General features: G+C 53.4%; 1 protein-coding gene across 1 annotated transcript; it reads left to right on the top strand.

The window, feature by feature from the left end:
- The first annotated feature begins 9,580 nt into the window (after positions 1-9,580).
- Positions 9,581-19,270, top strand: Cln6 (ceroid-lipofuscinosis, neuronal 6, late infantile, variant). Its single transcript, XM_013011808.1, has 7 exons — positions 9,581-9,728; positions 12,705-12,819; positions 13,716-13,814; positions 14,618-14,806; positions 15,118-15,173; positions 16,239-16,361; positions 18,130-19,270. Exons 1-7 carry the CDS (start codon positions 9,643-9,645, stop codon positions 18,398-18,400), a joined length of 939 nt encoding a protein of 312 aa, XP_012867262.1. The 5' UTR covers positions 9,581-9,642; the 3' UTR covers positions 18,401-19,270.
- The last annotated feature ends 380 nt before the right edge of the window (positions 19,271-19,650 follow it).

The following is a 19,650-nucleotide window of genomic DNA, read 5'->3' as shown; positions in this document are numbered from 1 at the left end:
TCAGATCTCAGCCTCCTGAGTAGATTTAAGATACCAGTGTGAGCCACCAGCACCCATCTTGTCTTAGGGTTGCTTTATGGTTTTCTCTCTCTCGGTCGTGGAGCTTGAACTCTGGGCCTGGGTGCTCTTCATCTCAAGGCGAGCACTCTACCACTTGAGCCAGAGTGCCACTTCCCGTTTTCTGAGTGGTTCATTGGACATAAAGAGTCTCATGGACTTTCCTGCCCCGGCTGGCTTTGAACCGCGATCCTCCCATCTCAGCCTCCTGAGTAGCTGGGATGACAGCTGTGAGCCACCGGCGCCCGGATTTTTGTTTTCTCAAAAATAGCTTATGAAGTACTGGGCATTGAACCTAGACCTTGCTTTCGCTAGGCATCTCCAAAATTACCAACAAAAGGCGGGGCTCGAGGCGGGGCTCAACTGGTGGCGCGCCCGGGGAGCCGTCGAGCTCGAAGCCAGTGCCTCCCAGGGATGCAGGGGGAGTGGGAGGCTTTTCTTCCTGCCTCTCTCTCCTGATTTTCCCTTGTACCTCAGGAAATAAAAACGTGAAGTTTAGATCGCTGGCGTGAATCGTCCCATTCACCTTCACACTGTGCAGTGCACGCACACACCGCTGTGCAGTGCACGCACACACCGCGGGCTTCAGCCCTCGCGTGGCGCCGCGGATGGGCCTGGCGGCGGGTCTCCGGGGCGCGTGCTCCAGGGGCGCGCAGACACCACGGCGCACGCGCACAAGCCTTGGCGCAGGCGCACTCGGTATTGGGGCGGACCCCGCGGCGCAGGCGCAGATGCGCAGACTACGTGACCCCCGCAACTCCCCGGCCCCTTCCCGTGCGCCTACGCCCAAACCTACGGCGACCCCCGCCCCCCCCCTCCCCAACGGCATCGCGACCTCGGGGAGAGTCGCGCTCGGGGCCTGGATGCGGTGGGTGGGCGGGGGGCCGCCACGCTGCCCGCGGGGCAAGAGCCGGGTGATCTGCACGCACCCGGGAAAATGGCGGCCGTCGCCGGGGGAGGGCGGGGGAGAGGCCGCGCGGGGCGGGGGGGAGGCGGGACGACCGAGCACCCGGCCCTGCGCGGCTCCGTGGACGCCCTCTCGCCCGTCGAGCCCACGCCAGAAGCAGGTGGAGGCTTTCTGGGTGGTGAGGGCGGAGCCTGCCCCTAGGACGCGGCTCGGTGCCCCCGCCCGATGCCCCCAGCCCCCTCCGGTGCCCCCGCCCGATGCCCCCCAGCCCCTCCGGTGCCCCCGCCCGATGCCCCCAGCCCCCTTCTGGTGCCCCCCCCGCCTGATGCCCCCAACCCCTTTCCGGTGCCCCCCCCCGCCCCGGTGTCCCTGCCCCAGTGCCCCGCTCCCACCCCGGTGCTCCCCCCGCACAGCTCGGGTTCCCCCGGGCCCGGGTCTCTCGCGCAGGGCCGAGGCCGCCCTAGCGGCGGAGCGCCTGTCTGCAGAGAGCGAGGCCTGTGAGCGCAGAAGCCCAGTGCCGCCTCCCCAAAACCAAAAGCCAGTGTGTGTGTGGGGGGGGAGTTCATAAAAGTATTTTATTGAACCCAACCTGTCCAAAATATCATTGCCACATGGAGTCAATATTAAAGATTTGTCCAGAGACACCGCGTCTGCAGATGTTCACACCTCAGCTCCAGCTTGCTGCCTATGGGGTGGGGGGTGGGGGGGCGGGGGTCAGGGCAAGCCGGGGAAGCCCAGCCGGCGCCGGCACCGGCTGCAGGCCTGATGCCCAAACCTGGCTGCAGAAGCAGAAAAGCGTCCACCTGCCCTGTCTGCGACCCTCACAGCCACACACAGCAACAACAACCTGTCTGTCCGGGGGTTCTGAGCCTTCTTCACAGCCAGTGCGTTACTGTGCTGTAGCTATTCATGTCCCAGGTCCATCCCGACGCTTATGAACTAGTGCTTCTAAAGCGAATGTGAAAACAACCCCAAACCAGTAAAGAACAAAGGGAGCCAGCGTGCCAACTAGTTGCCAAGTAACCACCTCCACATGGCCATGCTCTTCACCCGAGTGAACACCTTGAGAAATACTGAAAAATTCTGAAAAGAACCAACAGTGACCCCAGGAATGCCAAATAAATTAATCACGTAGGCACACTTCACTCCACTTCCGGCTTTTTGCTTGTTAATTTCTGCCAGGCTTTGAACTGAGATCCTCAGATCTCAGCCTCCTGAGTACTGGGTTCACAGAGGTAAGCCACCAGCGCCCAGCTTGCAATCCTCTAGGTAACACCTCCCACCTTGCTGGGAATGCAGGTCACCCCACTCAGCCTAATCATGTATTTTTAATACGTATGTTTCCTCATAGGTGTATTCCTATGCAGAAATAGCAGTTACATTTCCATTTTCTCCAGCTTTTCCCCTTCAAGAACGTGCTGGCCTGCCACTCAGTGGTGAAACAGAGGACCTACAGGCACCTTAAAATATGTTCAAAAGAACAAAAGCAGCCTAAGAGGGACACTTGGAAACCTGCCATTCACCTTAAGAGCTAGAACATTATCTACTCGTGGGTTCACCTGTTTGCCTCTTTCCTATCTTATTCTGTCACTACAGCCAGCAAGAGAGGCTCCTTCTCCCCCTTCAATAGGGGACCTTCCAGGGTCCCTGACTGAAAAGTCTTAAATCATACTCACAATAAATGTGCCCAGTATCCCAGAACAAGTAATGAAAAATGAAGTTGGAGCCAAGAGGCAAAACATAAATAAATAAATAAATTGGTGACTGGCATGTTAACAGTCTTAAGAAGTGCCTAAAAGTTGCTTTTTCTGGAGGCCTGACTACTTGCTTGAGCCTATGAATGAACTAAAATGCATCAGAAAATCTTGGCCTAGGTACTTTTGTGCTAAGCCATTCTTTTTGCAGTCACTTTGCACCCATCTTAGGAACGCGAAAGGACTGATGGGTAACATCATCAGGACAAGGGGACAAAATGATCCCTGAGGCTCAGCAGAGTCTCCACAACAGTGACTTGTTCACTCACCACCCCCCCTTGGGATAAATGGATAACTTCTCTGGAATCTTCCAGAGATAAGGACTGAAATAATCAGCAACCATGCCATGCTTTGATAAGGATTGTTTAATAACTATCAATACCTCTCTCTCCTTGCTCATATTACTATTTAGACCTGTATCTTGAGGATGGCTGAAGATGGGCTGAAGTGCTGTCTTCCTGTGGCATACATACCATGTAATAAATCATTGTTCTTCACCATTATTGTATCTTTATTTGGCATATAAGAGCAAGTGGCCAGTCCTGACAGATGAGAGTCCTGGAGTTCAGGGCTCTAAAATCTCTGGGTTTATCTCTGGACCTAAGTAAAATGTGTTTGTCCAAATTTTTTTTTGCCAGTCGTGGGGCTTGAACTCTGGGCCTAGGTGCTGGCCCTCAGCTCTTCAGCTCAAGGCTAGCACTCTACCACTTGAGCCACAGCGCCACTTCTGGCTTTTTCTGCTTATGTGGTGCTAAGGAATGGAACCCAGGGCCTCATGCATGCAAGGCAAGCTCTCTACCACAGAGCCACCTTCCCAGTTCCTGTTCAAAATTTTAAGAAGTGATAACCATGTGTTCATTGTTCAATGGTTCTCTTGTAGCCAAGTATCCAAGCAAATAAATTATTTAAAGTCAGAAAACTATTTTTTTTGCCTTGTGTGGAAATTTGATTCTCAGACACCCATACATTATGGATAGACAATCTCCATCTGGTTCTGGTTTTGGCACACGAGCTAGGGCCCAGCCGTGGAAGATCAGAAAGGGCAAGGGAGCCTGAAATTAGGAGCAGGTGAATGGCCCAGTTAGCACATCCTCTCACATTGCAGGGAGGAGCAGCCTCCAGGCCACAGGAATTAATGTCTCAACTTGATCATCATCTAGTCACGATTGTGCTAGGGCTGCACACTGCTAAAATGCCAGAAGGTAATCTCTCTTGATTCCTACTTCAAGAGAGAGAGAGAGTCAGAAGTAGGCAAGATTACGAATCACTTGAGATAGTACAGTTGTTTTGGAAAGCAGTTTGCAATTTCTTAAAAAGCTAAGCACATATTTACTGTATGACCCAGCCATCCAATTTCTAAGTATTTACCCATGAGACATGAAGCATCTGCCCACACAGACTTGTGGGTGACATGTCCCAACAGCTGTATTGCAATAACCCCAGATTATGAACAACCCCGGTGTACTCCACTAGTGCATGGGCTAATGAACTGTAGTACACCTGAACAACACAACTCTCTTCAGTCATAAAAACAACTGAACTCAAATATATACAGCAACATGAATGACTCTCAAAATCAAGATGAAAAAAACCTCAGGCAGTAAAAGCCCAGTGATTGAATGTATATGACGTTTATGAAAAGGCAAAACTAGGACATGATGTCATACACCTGTAATCCCAGCATTCCAGAGGCTGAGACAGGAGTTACTGAGACTAGCCTGGTCTACATATTGAGATGCTGCTTAGAAAAAAAAAAGAGTTGGAGATGTTCAGTAGTAAAGAGATTGACTAGTATGCACAAGACTTTGGGTTTTGTCCCCCACATCAAAAAATAATTGGTGATGGCTGGTAGCTTGAGGTAGCAGAAGGGGGTGTTGCTGTGAATACTGTGAATTCTTTGAGGTGAGTGATTTATTCTGCATAATGATTGCAATGGTTGTTTCATGAGAATATATATTGGTTAAAATTCATTAATGTGTACTTAAAGAACTTTATGTGTAAATTATGTCTCAACAAGGCTGACTTTTCCATTTTTATTATTTGTATTCGTGAGAGGGAAGATTCTGGAAAGGATGGATTTATACCCATATTTGTAGGGCACTGGTCTCTCACATTGCTCAGTGGGAAAGAGAAAAGAGTCTCCTACTTTAGGGCTTCCTTCAAGTGTGCAAGCCCATAGTGAGCTGACCATCATCTGATGTGTGGTAAACATCTGGCTCACCTATCTAGCAGACACACTCCTCCATGAAATTTAGAAGAGTCCAGACAGATCATGTTTATCTCAGTACTATTTGGTTATAGTTTGAGTGTCCCTGAAAGTTGTTTGTTGGGAGTTTGGCAAGGAATTTTGTTGTTGGTCATGGGGCTTGAAATCAGGGCCTCTGGGTGCTGTCCCTGAGCTCTTTTGCTCAAGGCTAGCACTCTACCACTTTGAGCCACGGCACCACTTCTGGTTTTTGGAGATCAGAGTTTTACCAGGACTTTTCTGGCCAGGCTGACTTCAAATCGCGATCCTCAGATCTCAGGCTCCTGAGTAGCTAGGGTTACAGGTGTGAACCACTGGCGCTCAGCTGGCAAGGAACTTTTAACAAGTGAAACCCAGCAGCAAATCCTTAAGCCATAGTGAGGGCTGCCTTCAAAAGTAAGAGACTTCCATCTGTAAAGCAAACTAAAGCAAAGGGCTAGAAGTATGGCTTCAGTCCTGAGCAAGGTCCTAAGCAGTTTTCCAACCATTCATAATTCCTCTCTCCCACACACAGGAGTCTCTCAGCCAGACCTTTCTTGGCTTCCATACTTAGACATAACTGACCCTTTCCTTGTCCCATTGCCTATCTCTGCCTTCTAGGGCTGTCCCTGAGTTTAGGGCCTATGAGTCATGACTCTGGTAACAGCTTTCATCTTCCAGAGCCTTCCAAAGCCTCCTGGAGGCAGGCTGGCATGGGAGGAAGATGTCTCAGGGAAAGAAATTCTCAAAATTTCTTAAAACTGGCCAGAGAGATGAATTTAGAGTAAAAACTGGATGTTAGCCCAACTGGGCTTCTAACTTGCTATGTTACTTCAGGTTGTAGATTGATGGCACAGGATTAAAGGCTTTCCTGCAGCGGGCTTGGGCCATCTCCTTGGAAACTACAGAAGGAGAGAAGAGCTGGTCCCTGGGCCCTGTCTCTCCCCATTCAGATTAACCCCATTAGTGTATGCTCTCCACTGAGCATCCTTATAAGATCCTTGTTCTAGCATCCGTTTCTTGAGAAGCTGAGTTTGGGTAGCAAGCAGCATGCGTGCTGAGTGGGTACAGGGGTACAGTGGCCAGGAAGCCGGGAGGGAATTGGGGCAGTGAGGTGAAGGAGAAGAATCTTGTGACTTGCTTCTGCTTTGGCTGAATATGCAGAACTTGTGTGTGGTTCTCCCCCCCCCCATCTCTCTCTTTCAGTGCTGGAGTTTGAACCCAGGGCCTTGTACTCATTAGGCAAGGGCTGAACCACTGAATGACATCTCCAGTTCTTGTAGAATAATATTCCTCCTCCTCCTCCTCCTCCTCCTCCTCCTCCTCCTCCTCCTCCTCCTCCTCCATTTTCTTCTCTGGTCCTCTGGCCCTCAGGGCCTGGGCGCTGTCCTGGAGCTTCTTTTGCTCAAGTGTAGCATTCTATCAATTGAGCCACAGCGCTACTTCCAGCCTTTTCTGCTTATGTGGTACTGAGGAATCAAACCCAGTGCTTCATGCATGCTAGGCAAGCACTCTACCACTAAGCCACATTCTCAGCCTGTGGGATCTTCTTTAAAGAAAATGTGACTCGGGCTGGGAAGGTGGCTCAGTGGTAGAGTGCTTGCCTTGCATGCACAAGGCCTTGAGTTCGATTCCTCAGTACCACATAAGCAGAAAAATCCGGAAGCGGTGCTGTGACTCAAGTGGTAGAGTGCTAGCCTTGAGCTGAAGAGCGGAGGGACAGAGCCCAGGCCTAGAGTTCAGGCCCCACAACTGACCAAAGGAGAAAAAAAAAAGAAAAGAAAGTGTGACTCAACTTCAGAAGCATAGGACAGTCTTTTCAGAAAGAGGAACAAAGAATTTGTCCCCCAGCTGTCTCTTAATGACGAAAGATTCACCTCAGGGTGCAAGCTTAGGCCTAGAGCACTTTCCTAGCATACACAGGCCCTAGGTTTGAACCCTACCACCACAGGAAGAAAAGAAAAGGTTTGCCCTGTGATGTGTCCAACACTCCTGCACTTCTGAGGAGAAAGGTGCACAGCTGCTGGGAGGGAAGGGGTTGGTGTGTGCCTTGGTGAAGACAGTTGTCAAACTGAATGGCTGGCAAGGACCTGGATGACTGGTGTGGCTGGGAGCATCTTAGGAAATATGTTTACAAGTACTGGCTAAATCTCGCTTTGCCAGAGACTGAGAACTTCTGCTTAAGTGAAAGTCAACATACTGGGCTGGAGATCCCCCAAAGAATTCTCAGCACAAAAACTTGATGCTGGGCCCTGAAACAGCAGACAATGACAACAGATACAGTTTGCCCTTCTGATATGCAAGAATCATGTCCTCAGAGAGTTATAAGCAAGATTCTGAGCTACCCTCCATGCCCAAAAGTTGTCACCCTCTTTGTCTCATGAAATTTAAAAGCCAGTGGAGGGTGGGGCAGGTGGTATAGTGTCTGTGTTCAGCAAGCCTGAGAGTGAGTTCCAACCCTTGTGCTGAGAAGCGCAAAGAATCAGAGACCAGGCGCTGGTGGCTCACCCCTGTAATCCTAGCTACTCAGGAGGCTGAGATCTAAGCATTCTGGTTCAAAGCAGGAAAGTCTGTGAGACTCTTATCTACAATAAACCACCAGAAAACCGGAAGTGGCACTGTGGCTCAAGTAGTAGAGTGCTTGTCTTGAGCTGAAGAGCTGAGGGACAGCACCCAGGCCCAGAGTTCAAGCCCCACAATGGAGAAAGAAAGAAAGAAAGGAAGGAAGAAAGAAAGAAAGAAAGAAAGAAAGAAAGAAAGAAAGAAAGAAAGAAAGAAAGAAAGAAAGAAAGAAAGAAGGAAAGAAAGAAAGAGAGAGAAAGAAAGAAAAATGAAGCAGAAATGAAAGCCAATCAAGATGGGGTCTTGACTGAGAGGCCACACGGACATGCTTAGAATCTCACCAAGCTGGGGGAGTGTTTATGTTTATTCAGTGAGGCCTGGCTTCCTGCCAGCTTGGACGCCCCCAGAGGCAGCTGCCAGTGTCAGGCAGAGGGCAGATTTGTTGGTATTTAAAGGATCGGAGGATTAAAAGGATCAGAAGCTCCCTCCACACACAGCCTGATGGCTGGAAGCCCACTCCTGAGGGTTATTAAATCTGTGGGCACATCCCGGGCACTTGATGACCCTCCCTCTGGAACCCAGCAGGCATGCCAAGCCAGAAGAGAATGAGAGATTGGGGTCAGAGAGGGAGCCTTAATCCTTCAGTGCTGGACGTGGACATGAAGATCAATCTGTAGACCTAATTCATCAGAATTAAGCCCAGGAGCCAGGCTCCTAGATATCCTCAGCTGACCTTGGGCACAGAAGGACATGGGCTTTCTTCTGCTTCAAAAGCAGGAGGATATGGTTTACCCCCTCTGTGATTTGGTAAAGTCAAGCGAGAGAATGAAAGCTGTGATGCAAATGTACTATGCAGTGAGGGGCACAGGTAATAACTGACAGGTGGTCTATGGGCTGCAGGAGCTGACCAAGAAAGGAAGGAAAGCCCAAGTTAAAAACAAAAACAAACACAAACAAAAAACAAACTGGATGCTGGTGGCTCATGCCTGTAATCCTAACTATTCAGAAGCCTGAGATCTGAGGATCACAGTTCAAAGCTAGCCCCCACAGGATAACCCATGAGACTCTTATATCCAATGAACCACCAAAAAACTGGAAGAGGTGCTGTAGCTGAAATGGCAGAGCGCTTGCCTTGAGCTGAAGAGCTGAGAGACAGCACCCAGGCCCAGAGTTCAAGCCCCATGGCTGACAAAAAACCAAAAAAAACTCCAGGACGGGGGTGGTGGGGGACAACAGAATGGAAATAGGCAGAGCTCACACTCTTCAGACCTCATGGAGGGAAGACAGTAGGTCCAGGGAGAGCTCCTGTTCTTCCTTCTTGCATTCTGATATTCTTGCCAATCTTGCCATGCCTCCACACAGCAGCTTTTTTCTGGACACGAGGGGTGGGGGCGGGGGGATCCTGCCTGGCCCTACCTCCAGGGTTCTTGGTCAGTTCCCGTCCACACTTCTCCATCCACTGCAAAGTTCCTCCTCTAGAGTCTTACTTGACCTCAGCCTCAGGGGATCCCCTCACAACAGTCAGTACTTTCTCATCACCCCAAGCCCAAGCCCAGGGCACCTGCAGAGAGGTGACTTTCAAAGCCACAAAGATCAGCAGCCACAACATCCAGCACTGGACTGGGGACCACCCACACCAGGGTCCCGCAGCCTCCTGTCCTAGTCAGGGGTTGGAGGAAATCCTCCAGGGAGCCCAGCACAGACCAAGCCCGTCGTGATCGCACGCGCTGCACGGGACAGGCCCCGCACCACACCGCCGCGGAGGTCACGCACGGGGCCTCCCTGTCCTCCTCTACCGCCCCGCAGCCCCTGGGACTCCATCCACCCTCTCTCCCTCCTCCCTTCTCTTCTGGCCTGAAGCCCCGCCCATCCGAGACCGCGCCCCCAGGAAGCCCCATCCATTCAGGGGACCGTGCAGCCAGAAGGCCCCGCCCACAGCATGGCCCCGCCCATCGGAGACCGCGCAATGGAGGAGCTCCGCCCGCCCCGAGGCCCCGCCCACCCCGCCTGCCCCGGAGCCCCGCCCGCCCCCAGGCCCCGCCCGCGCGCCCGCTCAGCCCGGCCGCTTCTGCTCTCCGTGCGGTCGCGGCGCGGGGTATCCCGGTCCGCCCCCCGACTCGGCGACCGATCGGGCAGCCATGGAGTCCGCGGCACGGAGGCGGCAGCTCCCCGGAGCGGCGGGCGGTCCAGGCGCGCAGCCCGGAGCATTTTTCCTGCAGGCCAGGTGGGCGCTCGCGGCAGGCGGGAGGACGGGGCGCCGGGACGGCGGCGGGCCGCGCGCACCCCACATTCCGGGTCCCCCTTCTTCCCGGGCCAGTTTGGGGTCCTCCTGCCCCCGCCCCGCCAGGTGATCGCGTTGGGATGGCTGCTCCTGCCGGGAAGGCCGTGCCGGGTCCGGGAGACTCGCGGGGCCCGCCCGCCCGAACCCGGGCTCCCCTGCAAGTCCCGGAGCCACTTCCGCGACGCGGGGGTCCCGCGAGCCCCGCGGGCCGGGGCCGCCCCGGGGCGGGGACCGGGATGCGCTCACCTCCCCGTAGCCCGGCGGGAAATCGCCTTTTAATCCTGCCCTCCATTTTTCTTTACATCTCCTTCCCGACCAGAGACGCCGTCGGTGTTAAAAGCACCTCTGAGGTGCCCAGCCTTTCATCAAACCCTCGGGTGGGCGCCAGCCCTGCCCGGGCGAGTAGGGCCAGGGCCCCGGCAGGTGAGCGGTCATCGGGGAGGAGCCCCGAGGCTTCCGCGATTCTGCAAGGGAAGTGAGAAAGCACAGCAAAGCCAGGCGCTGGTGGCTCACGTCTGTCATCCTAGCTTACTCAGGAGGCCGAGATCTGAGGATCGCGGTTCAAAGCCAGCCCGGGCAGGAAAGTCCGTGAGACTCTCATCTCCACTAAACCACCAGAAAACCGGAAGTGGCGCTGTGGCTCAAGTGGTAGAGCGCTAGCCTTGAGCTGAAGAGCTGAGGGACAGCGCCCAGGCCCAGAGTTCAAGCCCCGTGACCGACAAAAAGAAAGAAAGAAAGAACAGCAGGTCCCTCCAGGAAGAGGGCATGGGCCCTGAGACTTTGTCAGTGTTGGAGGATACATCTGTGGAAGAAAGGCCTTTCGTTGCACCAGGGGCTGGGATTGGAACTTAGTCCCAAGCAACATGGGAGAAAGCACCTGGGTAGGCAGCGAGTTGTTGAGCTTCAGGCACCCCCCCACACACAAGTTTTACCCTTGTTCCCACCCTAAATGACAGGCTAAGACTGCAGCCTTTAGTCTCTCCGGGCATTGGTCTCTAGGCACAGGGCAGCCATGTGAGGTTTTTAAGCACAAAGCCCATTTTAGGACCTCTGTGGTATGATTTCGGATGTCAGGAGATGGGCTGAGGTGAGCTCTCTCCTCTTGCTACTGAAGAACTTACATAGACTGCATTGACTGCCTGTTCATATGCAAACAATGATCGAGCAAATACCTTGATTGGAGCGATTACATTCCTGTGGTCATCTCATTCGATTCTTGTCAGGGCCATGGGAATTTGTAGAAGTACACATGAAGATGGTCACCCTAAATGCCCGACAACCTATTTCTCAGAACTGTCCATCATTAGATAGTACATGCCTGTACTGTGCACCTTATTACCCATTTGCTCATCCAAGGCTCACCAAAACCTCTGACTTGATCATTTTATTGATGTGAATAAATGTAGGCTCAGGTGGGTTAAGGAGCTTGGCCAGATTGAGGCCAGGCTGTTCATACTGACTAGAAACATCCGTTGTACTCAGCAGACATCCATTAAGTACCTTTGGTATATCCAGCACTGTGCTAGATGCTAAGAGGGTCGTGATTGTCTTCTGTCATAACTAGCTTCTATATTTTGTTTCTAGATTGATCTTAAATACTGTATACTTAAAGCCAGTATCCAGTGCTTACAATGTTTGAACCTTGTAAACATTGCTCCCCACAGAGGCCAAGTGAGAGTTTACACTTCCTTTTGTTTTTCTTGTAGCTTCTAGTTGCCTTTTTCCTCCTGTCATTATTTGCCTGTCCCTCCTTTTTTTTTTTTTAGTTCTCATCATCTGTAGCATCTCATCATTCCTTATCAGAACCTAAAGCCTTTCTCCATACCCCATCCATACTAGGTGTCTGCTTACTTCTTCTAGGACAAGACTCCTCTTCTGCCCCCTAGATGCTGCTCACATTTTAGTATTTCAGTTGTGTGCATGGTACATGGACCCTCCAGCTGTCAGTTAGGGTGTAAGTTTCCCCATTCTGTAGCCTTGGGAGCTGTGGAGGAAGCATAAGCCAGCCATGTTACCTGCCAACATTTCCCATTCCCGCTTGGCAGAAATTGCTAGTGATTGAGACCTAGGGCTGGCCCAGCTGGGGGCTCTGAAGTCTGTGTAGTCAGGAATTTGCAAAAACCGCTTGAGGTTCTAGCCAGCGGGGCGAGGGGTTGCCTTTACCCTCTGTGTAGTTAGAGTCTCAAAGTTGAGGAGCCAAGAGGGAAGAAGGCCCCAGGCCCTTCCGTGTCCTCCAGTTCCTACCAGGCAGTTTAATTGGAGCGCTCAGATTGGTCCGGCTCAGGATTGTGTCCATCCTACGCCGCACGACTACAGTATGGACATTGAGATGCCTAAACTCTGGGGCTTAGGTTTCAGTCCTGTGCCAGAGTGACCTGGGGCCAATCATCTAACCCCTTGGGGCTGCTTTCTCTTCTACACATTGGGAACATTGCTCCAACCACAGATTTTCTACGAGGATTGGGGGAGGGGGTGTTAAATGAAGGGAGGAGGGTGCTCAGCCTGTGTAAGGCACCGAGTACCAGTAAATAAGGGAATGAACGAATGATGTCCTACTTGTAAACAGCTCACAGTATCAGTACCGTGGCCTACTGTCATCCGTCACCCTGCTACCCACGTTCCAGTGGTGCTGGCATCCTTTGTTTCCCCCTCGTCTTATAGGAAGAAAGCTCAACAATTACTGTACCTCTTTGGCTTCCCAAATCACAGGAAGCTACTACGGTCATGGCAAAATCTACACAGAAATCCTGTACTGCACTGCCTGGCTGGACTCCAGCATTTACAGCAAAACCCTTTCCCTGGGCCTGGGGCATGAGTCTCTTCCTGCCTTCAAGTGGGCAGACCTCTTTGTCTCTCGTCTTGGCAGGTTTCCATGGGGGGAGGAGAGAAGAGCTCACGCCTCGTCTTGTCCCTTCTCAGGCATAGCTCCCTCAAGGCGGATGAGGCTGACCGCACGGCTCCCTTCCACTTTGACCTCTGGTTCTACTTCACACTGCAGAACTGGGTGCTGGACTTTGGCCGCCCCATCGCTATGGTGAGTGAATGGGAAGCTGTGGGCAGGGCCCTGAGCAGCGTTGAGGAGACTTGGTGTGGCTTGAATTTGTCAGCTGAGCTTGCCATTGAGCAAAGAGCGCCGATCGCGATGCTGTCACGTTGTCCAGCTGGGTGCCAGGGCACTTGTGGCATGTGAGGGGATCAAAGGCGGCTGAGTGGTCTCAGATTTATCCCATCATCCTACGGGATAACGTCAGTCTAGAAATGAAGTGTGTTTGCTCATTTTGCATATTTAAATGACTGAGTCCCAGGTAGTTTTGGTTTCAGCTGGCAAAATTATTCTCTTTCCTTAAAGGTCACTTTTTCCTTTTTTTTTTTTTTTTTTCTTCTTTTCGTTCATGGAGTTTGACCTCTGGGCCTGGGTGCTGTCCCTCAGCTCTTCAGCTCAAGGTGAGCTAGAGCCACAGCGCCACTTTGGTTTTCTGGTGTTTAATTGGAGATAGGAGTATCATGGACTTTCCTGCTTGAGCTGTCTTTGAACCACGATCCTCAGATCTCAGCCTCCTGAGTAGCTAGGATTACAGATGTGAGCCACCAGCATCCAGCACATTATTTTATTTTATTATTATTACTTTTTTTTTTTTTTGTCAGTCGTGTGGCCTGAACTCTGGGCCTGGGCGCTGTCCCTCAGCTCTTCAGCTCAAAGCTAGCGCTCTACCACTCGAGCCACAGTGCCACTTCCAGATTTGTCTGCTTATGTGGTACTAAGGAATTGAACCCAGGGCTTCATGCATGCGAGGCAAACACTCTACCACTGAGCCACCTTCCCAGCCCCAGCACACTCTTTTAATTGTTCACATTTAAACGTGTTTATGTAAGAGGGGCTAGCTCCCAGGGCCTGGAGGAGCAGCCTGGTGAGCACGTCCCTCTCTACAGCTCGTGTTCCCGCTCCAGTGGTTCCCTCTCAACAAGCCCAGCGTCGGGGACTACTTCCACATGGCCTACAACATCATCACACCCTTTCTTCTGCTCAAGGTACCATCATGTCCCATCTTTCCTCCTGTCCTCTCCTCCAGCCCCGGTCATTGAGTTAGGCTTTCTCCACAGCCATTGGAGAATCAGGACTATGGGAGAGGAATGTGTCAAAGGGAATAGAGACATCTCCCTTCCCCCCACACAGGAGGAGACCCAGCAGTGTGCCAGCTGGCAAAATGGGAGAAGGCTGTGTATGGGAAACCATAAAGTATCTGTGAGGGCGAGGTAGAAGGGAGTGACTGGGGCATGTCGGGCCAGAGGGAAGGCAGGCTGGGGCCAGCTGATGACGGAAGGAAGGCAGGCTGGGGTTAGGTAACGGAAGGAAAGTCAGCCATGAGGCTGCACTGTAACCCCTGGCCTCACGAGTCCTACTGGGAGGCTAATCTCCTCATGACTTTCAAGTTAAGCCAATGCCGGCCTTAGTTGTTACACTGTGTTGGTTAGGGAATAGGAGACAGTTTTTAAAAAGTTTGCACATGCTCAGTACAGACCTGGATGTGTTCGGGTATCTTGGATCGATGGTTGGCGGGTTGGGGAGCCTGGGCCTGGACTCCTGCATTGATGGATGCTCTGGTGTCACCAGGAGCACATGGCTGTCTGTGTTGATGGATGATAACCTTGCTAGTATTCACCGCTAGGTCCCGAGTCTGATCTCCCCCAGGAGAAGGGCGTACATGCGAACATTTTGAGACCCTGCTGGGCTTGGAGGGTCACACGAGGTGGGGGTGGACTGACCTGCAGAGGATCCACTGCTTCCGGAGGCGGGCAGGCGGTCACACGCTATGGCCTTCTCTGACCCTCAGCTCATTGAGCGGTCCCCCCGCACCCTGCCGCGCTCCGTGGTCTACATCAGCATCATCACCTTCATCATGGGTGCCAGCATCCACCTGGTGGGCGACTCTGTCAACCACCGTCTGCTCTTCAGTGGCTACCAGCACCACCTCTCAGTCCGCGAGAACCCCATCATCAAGAACCTCAAACCGGAGACACTGGTGAGGCTCCCTGGTCTTTCCCACCCCCTCCCCGCACCATGGGTACCCTAAGGGTCGGTCCTGGGGGGCTTGAAGCTGCCCCAGCCTGTCACCGCCACAGCTGACCTTCTGTTGAAAGCTAGGTGAGAATACCTTCACCCTGTTAAGGTAGGATGCTTGTGGATTATCACACCGTACCAGCCAAGGGTCCCCCAGCTGGTGGAGGTCAAGCCTCTGAGTGGGGAAGTAGAGGAAGGGTATCCAGGTATGCTGCTTGGGCCCAGCCCCCCAAAGCAGCTCCCACTAACCCTACCACACCCGTCCTCCCTCAGATTGACTCCTTTGAGCTGCTCTACTACTACGACGAGTACCTGGGCCACTGCCTGTGGTGAGTGAAGGCCCAATCTGTCCATTACCCATCAGGCCACAGCCCTCTGCACATGGCTTCATGTGCTGAGTCGAGTGTCTGGCATGGGGCTCTCATTCCTGAGAGGGTGCTGTGAGCTGGACCCCCTCCACACACACACCGACCCTCTCCCTCCCAGACCACTAGAGGGCAGCAAGAGGCTGTCATCCTACCCTAGCCAAGACTGGAGCCTGGGGTGAACCACTTCCAGAGAGGTGTGTGTGTGGAGGGTGGGGCTGGGGTCCCCCTGGTAGCTAGTACATCTCAGGACTTCCAGAGCATCTCCTTTCCCCAAGCCATCATTCCACCAGGAAGAAACTTCAGAAATAGGAGCTCAGACTAAGGATTCAGGGCCTGAGTGAGGGGGCATCATCTGTGGCTCTCTATCCTGTAAGGGGGACATAAACTGAAGCCAGAGGAAGGAGGTTGATAGAGAATGGCAGGCCAGCCCCAGACAAAGTGCCACCTGTGCCCTGCATTGGTGTGTGTAGAGTCTGTTCAGGGCATGGAAAAGTTGGCTTGAAAGGCTTCCTGCCAGCCTTCCTGGCATTGCGGTGGAAGGTTGGGAGAGAATACGGGAGAGGAGCAGGTAAGGGGTGAGGGTGGGAGGTCAGGTAAGGAAAAGGAGCTGTGTGGGGAGCCAAAGCTGTACTTCCGGATGAAGTGGGGGCTGGCTGTGGGTGAGGGGCTCTACGATGACCTTTGCCCCCTGACAATGCTTGCTCAGCACCAGCCTCATTTCCAGGCCAGTGTGGTGGTGCTAGGTCTGCTGGCATCTGGGGGAAATGTGGGTAAGGAAGAGCCCCACCCCTCCCTTGTCCTCAGAGTGAGGCAGGCAGGCAGAGTGGAAGCCAGTGTTAGCCCTCTTGGAAAGGCTGTGGGGGTGGAGAGTTGCAGCCACTTCAAGGCAGGCATTGTGCAAACTGAGGTCACGCTGGATTGGACAGTGGTGGCGAAGGGCCCTGGGTGAGGGTAGGTGGCAGGGGTCCGGGGGGGGGGGAAGGTAAGGGGGGGGCAGCTGCCTGAGGCTGGATCTCCCTCTCCCAGGTACATCCCCTTCTTCCTCATCCTCTTCATGTACTTCAGCGGCTGTTTCACAGCCTGCAAAGAACAGAGCTTCATGCCGGGGCCTGCCCTGCTGCTGGTGGTGCCCAGTGGCCTGTACTACTGGTGAGTGGACAGCAGCACTGGGGTGGAGCCGGGGGGGGACCAGGGCACTCAGTGAGCCGCCACAGTCAGAACTCACTGGACCACAGACCTGTGGGTAGCCCCGCGTGTGGCCAGCCCTGTGTGAGCCCGTGTCCTCCTGGGTCTCCAGGGGACCGTGTCAGTTCTTTGCAGTGGCCTCTGTTTTATTTAGCAGCCCAGGTCAGAATGGACAGGGAGATGGAGAGGGTAAGGTTGTGGTCTCTGGTCTCGCTCCTCCTCCCACTTTGTGCTCACTACCCAGACTCCCCTGCCACTCTAGGGCCATAGAGCCCATCTATGCAGCCCCCGAGCCTCAGTTTCCCCTCTGTGGAATGGAGACAATTACCTGCCTGATTCCTCAGGAGATGGTGGGGATCTGGGGACGAGGAGGGCCTTTGTGGACCACAAAGCAACATGGAGACCACTAGGACTGGATAGGGGTGGTTTGTTTGGCTCCCTTGCTCCCTCCAGCTGGACTCTCCCTCCTTCCCTGCTTCTGCCCTGCAGACAGGCCGTCTTCAGGAAGGGCCTGAACAGACTTGAGCCCTTCTCAGATGAGGCCCCTCTGGCATGAAAAGGTTCTTCTTTCTCTGGGTCAGTGCTAGCCAGCTTTAGGGGCTTCCCTGCCATTGCAAAGGCCCTCTAGGGTTAGCCTGTGTGTGTCTCCCCCCCCCCCAGCCCCAGGACAGAGTTGGGGGAATGGGAGGAGGAGGGAGAAGTTGTTTACTCCCCAGGAAAGCAGCTGAACCAGGCAGGAGCTATCTGCAGGGCCCACAGCCATCTGCTAAACAGCAGCCCTTCCCAAGGAAGAGATGCCCAACTGCGCATGCCTGGAACCTCCAGAGACAGAGCCTTTACACTCCCTTTCCAAGGGAGAAAACAGGCTCCACATGAATTTCCTCATGCTCATAGGCCCCCAAGTTGCAGAGCTGTAGTTTCTTGAGTGGATAGATTGGTGTCACAGTTGTCATGGGGATGAGCAGGTCATCCCCGTTCCCCCTCCCCCCCCCACAGCAAGTGCTGTGTGTTCTCTGGACCACCGCCAGGTCTCTTGGAGATAGGATGGTGTCCCAATCTCTGAGGGCCAGTGATAACTATCCCTGAAAACTGTAACTGCATTTCCAAGCTCCCAGCCCCACAGAAACCAAGCTGGAAACAAAAGTGGGGACTTGTGACAGTGACAGACAGTACTCTCCACTGTTAGGGCTTTTGTCCCTCAGTTGCTGTCATGTGGAGGTAAGCTCATGTGACAAGGGAAACCACTGCCAAATGCTCTGTGGTGTGTGTGTGTTTTTTTTTTTAATATTGTTATTTAAATCCTGACAACTGGCCAGGCATGGTGGTGCACACCTGTAATCCCACTTTGGAGATAAAGGCAAAAGGATCTGGAGTTGGAAGCCAGCCCAGGCAAGTCTCAAGATCATAGCTCAAACCAAAACACAAAAGGGCTTGGGGTGAAGCACAGGTATCAGCCTATGCCACTTATGTGCATATGAGTTCAGTCCTGGGTTCCACATAAATGAACACATACTATATACATACATCCCCAGTAGCAAAGGATGGGACACACAAACCCCTGCGTGCTTGTAAGCAAATGCATCAAGCCAAAGTGGGCTGCAGCAGAGCGGCCTGACGCACGGGGCCTGGATGCCAGGTGAGCAGTTCTGGGCTGCCTGGTGTCTGAACCCCTACGCAGGGTAGGGTTGGGGTGGCACCCGCCTTTCCTTGACACTGTGACCTGCTTCTCCAGGTACCTGGTCACCGAGGGGCAGATCTTCATCCTGTTCATCTTCACCTTTTTCGCCATGCTAGCACTCGTCCTACACCAAAAGCGCAGGTGCCTTTTCCTGGACAGCAACGGCTTTTTCCTCCTCTACTCCTTCACCTTCACCCTCTCGCTGGTGGTGATCTGGGTGGCCTGGCTGTGGAATGACCCTGTACTCAGGAAGAAGTACCCGGGAGTCATCTATGTCCCCGAACCCTGGGCCTTCTATACTCTCCATGTCAGCAGTCGGCCCTGAGTCCCCAAACCATCCTCTACTCCCTTAGGAGAGATGGATCATGGGGCATCTGAACACAGGTGTGTGTGTGTGTGTGTGTGTGTGTGTGTGCGTGCGCGCACGCCCATGCCCGTGAGTATGTAAGACATGAGGATGGAGCAGGCTGTGTGTGTACAGAGTGCATTACTGACAGACTGAGCAGTGTGGGTCAGGATTCTCCTTGATTTAGATCTTTTTGGGATGGAATTTAGTTTGGGAAGTGTGTCCAGGCCAGGATCCTGGCCTTTACCTGTTGTTGGGACTCCTGACCCCACTCCTATTGCTCAAGCCTGGGCTGGCTCTTATAGGAAGTCTCAGCCATGCAGGAGAGACCAGACTGTGCAAAAGCACGGGGCCACTGGTGTACCGCTTGGCCAGCATCTGGCCACCTGGTCCGGGCCACTATGTTTGTATACTATGTCATCTTTCTCTGGATTATTGAGGAGAACACATCCTCTCAGGGCCTCATTTGCACTGCATGGGCCCAGTGGGTTGAGGTTACTCACCGTCTTAGCTCTATCAAGTCGCTACCCTCTCCCAGCCTGAAAGGGTCATGAGCATACCTGGCCCTCACCTGGCCAGCATTGAGCCACCAGACCTCTGGGTGCCTGAAGCCCAGCTCTCCCATGCTACACCATCCTACTGGTGGTGGTGGTGGTGTTCACTCTGCACTGTCCCTCCCCAACTCTGAAGGATTGTGGCACCACTTGGTGCCAGCCAGATGTGGAGTATTGGCCTACAGGTCTCAAACCTTTGCCTCATTCCTTGAGCCCCGTTATAGGGGCTGACAGCTCTGGGCTCCTGCCAGTCTTGCCTGTCTTAGCCTTCATCTCTTTCTGCCAGGGCCCCTGCTCTCAGTGGAGTGGGCCCCTCCCAGCTCCCTTCTCTCCCAGGCCTCTGGTCCAGTGGTTTTCCTTGAAAGCAGGTAGCCTCATGTTGAGCCAGCCCTGGTCATGGCGCTGTGGGCTGCAGCCCTTCCCCTCATGATCTCGGGGAGGTCCGGGCTGAGGCTCTCTGTTGTGCTGGGGTCCTTCTGCTGGCAGGCAGCTTTGGGTGATGAGAAGTGTGAATAAAGGCTGGTGTTATGTGGAGCCCAGCCTGCCTGGCGTCCTTTCTGGCTTGGTTGTGAGATGGGGAGGCAGGGGGAATTGTGGAGAGGGTTGGGAGCTCACTGGCCTGGGCCCCAGCTGGGGCCCCTCTAGCAGCACAACCTTGGGGGGGACCCCCAAGGG

The sequence above is a fragment of the Dipodomys ordii genome, unplaced genomic scaffold, assembly GCF_000151885.1.
Source record: "Dipodomys ordii isolate 6190 unplaced genomic scaffold, Dord_2.0 Scaffold15, whole genome shotgun sequence".
NCBI lineage: Eukaryota > Metazoa > Chordata > Mammalia > Rodentia > Heteromyidae > Dipodomys > Dipodomys ordii.
This window is presented reverse-complemented; position numbering and strand designations above follow the sequence as displayed.

Coding starts and splice junctions, on each gene's coding strand:
- Cln6 (XM_013011808.1), top strand. CDS start 9,643: ATGGAGTCCGCGGCACGGAGGCGGCAGCTCCCCGGAGCGGCGGGCGGT. Junction 13,815..14,617: donor CACCCTTTCTTCTGCTCAAG/GTACCATCATGT, acceptor TCTGACCCTCAG/CTCATTGAGCGGTCCCCCCG. Junction 14,807..15,117: donor ACCTCAAACCGGAGACACTG/GTGAGGCTCCCT, acceptor GTCCTCCCTCAG/ATTGACTCCTTTGAGCTGCT.